The sequence below is a fragment of the Tupaia chinensis genome, unplaced genomic scaffold, assembly GCF_000334495.1.
Source record: "Tupaia chinensis unplaced genomic scaffold, TupChi_1.0 Scaffold000182_1, whole genome shotgun sequence".
NCBI classification, from domain to species: domain Eukaryota; kingdom Metazoa; phylum Chordata; class Mammalia; order Scandentia; family Tupaiidae; genus Tupaia; species Tupaia belangeri.
The window spans coordinates 4,227,542-4,235,984 of record NW_006159657.1 but is presented as its reverse complement, the minus strand read 5'-3'; the positions used below and the strand labels follow the sequence as shown (position 1 = coordinate 4,235,984).

The following is an 8,443-nucleotide window of genomic DNA, read 5'->3' as shown; positions in this document are numbered from 1 at the left end:
GGGTGAGTACTAAATCTTCAGCCCCGCTTCATCCATCTCTGCACCTCTTCGTAAATAAAGATCTTGTATAGTGGATTATTTGCAAGGTTTCATTTTTTTTTTAATAGGCAAAGGATTTGCTTTTTTTCCAAAAGCAGGAAAAGCTTGACCTAGCCCCAGTTCTCCATGTTTCAGATAAGAGACGAAGGCCCGGAGAGACAAAATGCATTGTCAGTGCTTCATATCTGCTGGGAATAAAAAGAAGATTTTGCTGACTCTGTGATGACAGAGGGAGAGACAGGTGAGGCAGAACATTGCAAGATTCTGGGAAATGCTCTGAGCCTTCTTGGATCAGACCATTCACAGTTTCTACACTAGAGGAGCCCTGATCTCTTGAAGATTCCTATTAATTAATTAATTAATTAGATAAGACCTTTAAGGGCTAGTTGAAACCTCTCACCTTAAAGGAAAATCTTTCTTCTCCCTCAATGCACTATGGGCTTCCACTAAACAAGTAGAACTCATCAAAAAAAAAAAAAAAAAAAGTCTTCTGGGGGAAACCAAAGGGCTATTGGCTATGAGGATCAATCTGAAAAATCACTTCGGGAGATGCTGGATGGGAGCTGAATCTGTGGAAGTATCTGGGGAGGTCATTTGGAGGGACCGAGGGAATTAGGAGACCCAGAAATGTCTGACGAGTTTGGGAGGATAGAAAATGGTGGGACTCGTGTCACGAATGTGGGGAGTGGGGAGTCTCCGTCCTTAGGTACCCCTGACATTGCAGCAGCCCCCTCAGAGGGTGTCACAGGGCGGCTTACCTACAAAGGAAGGATGGAAACGTCTTCTACTACTGAAGGAAAACGAGAGGGAGGGTGGCTAAAAGAACACAGGTTGCACTTAGGAAACAAGACTGTCATTAAACAACAGTAACACATTGAAGGCACCACCCACGCTTATGACATTTTCAGTCCAAAGCAGTTGAAGTTTGGCAGCGGCGGCGGCAGCACGCTGAAGGGGAAGGGAAGTCGGGGACAGACAGTTCATAGAGGACTTGTTTTGGTGGCTGTTGCAGGTCCTGGAGGCAAGAGGGAAACACCAGAAACCAGAGTTTCCGGGTCCCCTTCTCACTTCCTGTCGACTTTTCCAACTGTAGATTTTTGTTATTGTTGATGCTGATTTCCTCAGTCCCAAAGATTTGGGACAAAACGTAATTTGTTTTCTTGTCTTGTTTTGTAGTGGGCTTATATTTTATTTCTCTTTAAAAAAAGGTAATTTAATACTCTCTGGACCCTCTTCCCGCCACAGAAGTTTACTCCTCCCATTCAATGGTCATGGTCTTTATGAGAGTTCCCTTAATGTTCTTTCCATCCCATCACTGTCAGTGGGCTCAGGGTCTATTTATTTTTGTGAGTTCGAGTGTGTGTTGTTGTTTGTTTGTTTGTTTGTTTTTTGCTTTTAACATTGATATGAAAAGTACTATAAATATGATGTTTGGGGTCCGGTTACTGTGTCACACTTGTTGAAATTTTGTGTCCACATCACCACTTCTTGGGATCCAAAATGCTTATCATGTGGGCAAATTCCTCCCAAAATAACTCCTCTTCTGATGTACAATCTTGTCTCTATCCTCATTCTCTACCCCATTTCACCCAGCTCTTTTGCCGAGAAACAGCGCAGCAAATGGTGTATGTGCTCAAATGGATTTCTCTAAATTGTGCTACTTTTTTTTTTTTTTTTTTTTTTCATCATGGATCTCAGTTTCAAGTTAGGAGAAAAAGGAAAACTAGCCCCATGGTTTGGGCTTGTAAGCTGGCCCCCTTGGGCCTGACGCTGTTTAAAGAGTGTGCCTCAGTTTCTCCTTTGCTGTATTGCTGAATGTCCAGCCTTCGGTCTTCTTCAGTTGCCTGCCGACCCACATTAGGCATGACCCAGGAAAAGCGTGATTCCATGTCATCAGTAGGTTTATATCGGTTCTTGCTGAGAATGAGTGTGTGGGCGCGTGTGTTGGGGAGGACGGGGAGGTTAGGGCCGGGAATTTTTTTGCCTCTCTCGGTTGAGTGTGGTCTTCAGGGTGCTCCCTGTAACGAAAGCTCAGACAGTCACTTCTGTTTTGCTGTTGGTGATGAAGTATGGCTGTGGGGGTGGGTAGTGCTGGGTGCGAGTCCCCAAGGGGTCACTGGAGCCTGACTCGGCTGTGCCAAGCTTGCCCTTGTTGCCATATGCCTGCCGCCGGAGAGACTGCTCGTTGGGGTCCCAGCCCTTAAAGTTGGTGGTGGAGTTGTAGGCCAGGGGATGTGGGGGCATCTTGTTGGTGCGGGACTTCTGTCCGTTCTGTTTGGCAGGACCATGCTCAGGGCTGAAGGCTCGAGGCTCATCCTCCACTCTTACAGGGTGCAGAGGTAGGTTCCCCTTAGCGGCCAACTCGGCCAGATGCCGTCGCTTGGAGTAGAAGTCATCATTGACCTTGTCAGCTGTACAGTGAGAGAGGTGAATAAAGAAGGGAAGAGAGAGAGAGAGAGTTAGGAACTGGCAGGGCAACCCGAGAACAGCATAAAAATGGGCCAACAGTCCAAACAAGACACACCAGAAACTCCACCTAGAACAAGACAGGGGGACAGGCCTCATCAGGCTCTCTTCATGAACAAAGGTAGGACAAAGAAGATTGAGGACATCCTCAAGGAAATCTCTAGATTCCTCCAAAATAAACACTTTCCCTCCATAGTCCCACCTAGCATTCTGCCATCCTTGGCTCCTATTAAATTCAAATGTTTCTTCATCATTAAAATGATACATTTTCAACAGAGGAAAATATTGAATATATTGAGAAATATTCATAGGTATCACCTACCACTCAAGACAGCTGATATCAACTTTCTTATGTATTTTCTTCTGGTCTTTCTACAAATGGAGTTTAACTTGTGATTTTTCCTGGCTTGTTTGTTTGCAGTTCTTTATTTTTCTTTTTTAAATTTACGTCATATATATACATACATATATATATATATAATTTATGTATATATATATATAACGTTTAAAAATGTTTTTATAATGAGCAACGTGGTTTTTCTCAGCATGAATACAGTACATATTAGTCAAGTCAAAGATATTACTATGATGCATTATCAACAGGTAACTTTTACTTTTTTGTGACCATTAAATGTTTGATAGTTTTTTCCTTTCCTACCCTCCCACCCTCACTGCTCTCCTTCTATTACCCATCCCCTCTTATACTGTCTTTATTATCTACAGTTGTCCTCCTGTTTGTTTGCTTTTAACAGTTAAGCAGTTCAAGTCCCAACTCTGTTACGTACTAGCAATGCACTTTGACTAAAGTACTTAACCTATATTAGGTCAGTGGGAAAGTCATAGCATATTTTTCTGTTTTTGCTATGCAAAAATGTGTTATGACTTTCTCAACAACCCAATATTACCATCAGCTCTGCATAAGGATAACAGTAACAATTTACAAAGTATATTTCCTAAAGTTATCTGAAGATTTTTATAGTATGATATGTGTAAATGCTTAGATATTAGACTCCACAATTATCATCTTTGTCATTGTAACAACTGTTTCAATTCCCCCCTTAACAGTCTACCACATAAAACATTCTGCCATCTTGTTATAAATTACTAATAAGCTACATTATAAGTAGCATATAATGCCTACATAATGTTTCACTGAGTGGAATTTTCCTATGTAATCAATCCCCCTACTGATGAACTTCAAGTTGTGCCAGTATTATTGCTATTACAAATTAGGCTGACATGAGACTCTTTTGAGCCTAAAGCTCTCTTTCTATTTCAAATTTAGACTAATTCTAAAAATATTTTTAACATACATCAAGGATTGATAAACTAATAGCCCCAAAGTCAAAACCAGAAATCACCTATTTTGTAAAAATAAGTTTTATTGGACACAAAACCACATCTATTCACTTATGTATTGTTGATGGCTGCTATAGTAGAACTGAGTACTTGTGACAGAGACCACATACCCTGCAGACCTGACATACTTACTGCATAACCCAAGTGTAATTTTTTGACCAAAGAGCATAAACATTGTTAATGCCCTTGATACACACTGCCAAGTACTCTACAAAACTGTTGTACTAATTTCTACTGATTTCACCACATTCACCAACTTTGTTTTGTTTTTGTTTTTGTTTTGTTTTGTTTTTTTGGGAGATACTATTTGGCACACTACAGGTGCTCGTTCTTATTTTTTCTGGATTCACATAAAACCTACATATCATAGCTTAGGTTTCTCCACTGCTAATTCGACTTAAAAAAAAAAAAAAAAAAAGAGAGAGGTTTTTGCTATAGGGCACATGCGCTCGCCAGACAGTCAGAGAGAGACAGAGAGACAGAAAGCGAGAAATCACCCCCCAGGGTGGATGGCCATACCGCAATCCCTTCTCCTCCATTCTCCTCTCGGGATCTTGGGCACGCACGCACACACGCCCGGCGTGAGTTTAAGCCACTGGGTCCAGATCTCAAACCTCGGTCGACTCCGTGGGAGTCCAGCAACATAGCCACTACACCAACTGCTGATCCCCATTCTGTCCAACTTTGAATGAATCCCTCTTTCCTTCCTTTTTTTTTTTAATTTCAGGAGAATATGTGTACTTGTCAGAGAGAGACTGAGGTGCAGAGGAGCACCCCTCAGTGGGGCATGGTTGGGCTGCAATTCCTTCTCCTCTATTTATCCATCCTGTTGAGATTTGGGACATGTGCACATTCTTGCCCAGTGAGTTTTTCAAGCCTTCAAGGCCTAGATATGAACCATGATCAGCCATGTGGGATATAGTTCCCTTAACCACTAGGCTATGAGCCAGCTCCCTTCCTTCTTTTTCTTTCTTTATTCCCTTGCCTATGTATCTATTTTTATTTGATAATTTTATGAGATCTCCTTTTCTTTTATTGTATTTTCCCTTGCATTTTTTTAAATTATGAAATTTTTTATATTTTAAAAATTAATTTCTTAACAATAATTTTTAAACTTACATCTCTCAGGAGACCAGAAATATTTTCTGCTCTTCCATCTTCATTTCCAATTCCCGTAGTGTTGCATGTGTGAATTTACATAACTTCATGGAAACCATCATGTTAGATGCACCCAAATGCCATTTAACCTCTTATCCCTGTTTCCTTAGGTGTGAAGGGAAATCATATTGTCTATTCTCAAGTTTATTATGAGGTATAAATGGTAAGAAATATACAAGCTACACAGCACAATTCCTGGCATTTAGTAACTGATCAATGTATATATGTTATCTATCTTCTGCTTTATGAAAGGATCACTGAATTAAATTCAACAGGCATTTATTGAATACTTCCTCTGTGCCTGGAAACCTGCATAAAAGAGGCATTCGTCCATGCCAGTGTGCCTTCTTTCACTTTGTCCCTCTTTCTTTCCTCCCAACTGCCGTTTTTTGTGGAATGCCTAAGTTACTCCACCAGAGGACATACAAAGGCACCTTGATCTAATCAGGAGAAGGTCAGCAGTCAGGGAAGCATCCTTGAAGAAGTGCTATGTTTTTGTTTTGTTTTTAATTTGCCAGAGGGTATGTACATTTGCCAGAGAGAGACAGAGAGAAAGAAAGAAGGTAAAAAAGTACCTGCTATGAGGCATGGTCATACTACAATTCCTTCTCTCCCATTTTGCTTTCCTTTCAGAATTTTGGGCATGCACATACACACACCCACTGCATTTTTCAAGCTACTGTGTTCAGGACTCAGATCATACAGTAAGCCATGTGGAATCCAGCTCACATCACCTCCAGGCCAAGGCTGGCCTGAGTAAATGCTCTTTAAGAAGAGATCTGAAGGGACCAGCAGTTCATGTAATGGCTATGTTGCTGGATTCCCATGTAGTTGACAATGGTTCGAGTCTCAGACCCGGTGGTTTAAATTCACACTGGGTGCATGTGTGTGCATGTCCAAGATCCCAAGAGGAGAATGGAAGAGAAGGGATTGTGGCATGGCCAACGCCCCGGGGGGAGGGGGGTGATTTATCACTTTCTGTCTCTCTGTCTCTCTTTGTCTTTCTGGTGAGCACACATGCCCTATAGAAAAAATATTTTTAAAAAAGGAAGCGATCTGAAGGTGGAGAGTAGCAGAGCCATCCAGGTGGCAGAACATGTGGTATACTGCAAGAGTAGTCAATACTTCGTAGTTCTTCCTACTGAGAGATGGAGTCTGTTTCTCCACACCTTCATTCTGGCCTGGCCTTGTTGCTGACTTTGACCAGTAGATCATAGCTGCTTCTGCTATTGGGTTTTGTTATCAGACTGCCACTTTGTAAAGAAAGAAGCCTAGGCTAGCCCCCTAGAAGATGAGAAAATCATAGACCATTTACCCATGTTCACCAAAGCCAGCAACCTACTAGTAGACAAATATCCAGAGAGGCCATCCTAGGCCATGCAGCTGTAAGTCAACCTGTGAGCTGACCACAGATACTGAGCAAGCCCTGCTGAGAGCAGCAATCCAGCCCAAACCAGAACTGCTCAGCTGACCCAGATTGTGAGCCAAATAAATGGTGAAGCCACTGAGTTATGGAGTAGTTTGCTATGGTGGCAGTAGAAAACTGATAAAAAAAAAACATCATTTGCAAAAACCTCACTGTGGGAAGGACCACATAGCAGCTTCAAGAAAGTGAAAGGACAAGTTTTTTTAATATAATTTAAAAAATATTTAATTAAGTTATTATTTTAAAATTTTTTCCTATAGGATGCATGCACTCACTAGAGAAAGACAGAGGGGGAGAGAGAGAGAGGGAAAGTGAGAAAGCAAGTTACCAGGTCTGGGACTTCATCGCAATCAGCATGTGGGAGTCCAGCACCTTGCAACCTGCCTGCCCCAGTGAAAGGATATTTGTGTGGTAGAATAAGGAAAGCAACGTTGTTTTCAGACCATCTAGTGTTTCATAGGCGAGATTAAGTTATTCACGTCTGTTTATTTGTCTGATCATCCTTCCTCCCTAGGACTCTAAGTGTTCTAGAGAAGTGTGACTATCACACAGATTTCATACATGGGGCATGAACCTGTCCTCCAAGGTCATTCCAACAGAGGTGAGATGGATGAACCATTCCAATAACCAGGAAATGCATTGTCATGAAATTCTCTTTCCACAGTCTTTCTGGTCCCCTCTGATTTGGAACCAGACAAGTGGGAAGAAATGCTTACCTTGTCAGTCTCAGTGCAGTGTGGTCCCTGTCTTAGTACATTTAAAAGCTCCTTGTGAAAGAAATAGCACACTCATTGAACAGTCGTGTAAGCCCATTAATAAATGCATTAACCTAAGCAGCCCTGGTACCTCGCAGGCAGGTGTCTGACAAGCCCACCAAGAAACAGATGTGTAAGCCTTTCAACAACACTGGTCCTTTCTGGTTTGATTTTTCTCCATTTACAAAAAGGGGAATAAAGAAAGAAAAAGGTGCCGTCTTTCCAATAAGCCTAATTGCCTTGAAGGAACTAGGGTTGTAAAATTAAACTGTACCTTCCTCCATCTGTCTCTCTCTTAATTAGCAGCAGACACTTGTACAGGTGTGGGGCGGGATGGAGCCTCGCTTCCATGGAAGTGAAAAGCATATGATAATAACCAGTTTTCCAAACAAGCTGCACATCCGAGGGTCTCAGCAGGTGGCCTCCCACCTACCTTCTCCCCCTGGGCCAAAGATATCTTAAGGAGGGGCACCTGCAGCTCATTCTCACTTGGTGGTATTTTCGGGTCTCAGGTGATGGATTTCACTTGGGAAGCAAGCCCAATCCAAGCTTTCCACCAGTCCTCATCTGTCTCTGTCTTTGGTTCAAAACTATGATGAAATGCAGTGATTAATCTCCTTATTGCACTTAAGAATAAAATCCCAGTTCTATGCAGTTGTCCCAAGGTCTGCGTGCACCAGACTCTGACTACTTACCCACCCTCCTCTCTTCCACACTTACTGTGAACCCATCACAGGATGTGTTAGTCTCCCAGGGTTGCTATTACAAAGTACCACAAACCAGATGGCTGAAAACAACAGAAATTTATTCTCTCAGAGTTCTAGAGGTCAGAAGTCTGCAAAGTGTCAATCAAACTCATCGGCAGGATCTCGCGCCCTCATCCGGTCCAGTGAAGGATACTTCCTTGCCTCTTCTAGTTTCTGGTGGTGGCCGGCAATCCTCAGCATCGCTTCCTTGTCAGGGCACCACTCCAATCCCTGCCTCTGGCTTCACAGTTATTCTCCCTCTCTCTCTCTCTGTATCCAAATTTCTCTCTTCTTATAAGGACACAAGACATTAAGTTAAGGTCCACGTTAATCCCATGTGACCTTATTATAATTTGATTATATTTGTGAAGACCCTATTTCTATGTGTATTCATAATGGGACGTGGGATTAGGGGGCATTATTTAACCTACTGTATATCGGATTCCTTTCACTTTCTTTTTTTTTTCTTTTTTTTTTTGGGGGTTTTTCGTGCG

The 8,443-nt window shown here is 42.1% G+C and overlaps 1 protein-coding gene across 1 annotated transcript in view; it reads right to left on the bottom strand.

Moving 5' to 3' along the window:
• Nucleotides 1–1,801: 1,801 nt before the first annotated feature.
• SHISA9 (shisa family member 9) overlaps nt 1,802–8,443 on the bottom strand; it is a gene marked incomplete at its 5' end in the record, with an annotated part of 305,570 nt that continues 298,928 nt past the window's right edge. The window contains 1 exon segment of the mRNA XM_006172096.1: nt 1,802–2,450. Within this exon segment, the coding sequence (XP_006172158.1) occupies nt 2,071–2,450 (380 nt within the window).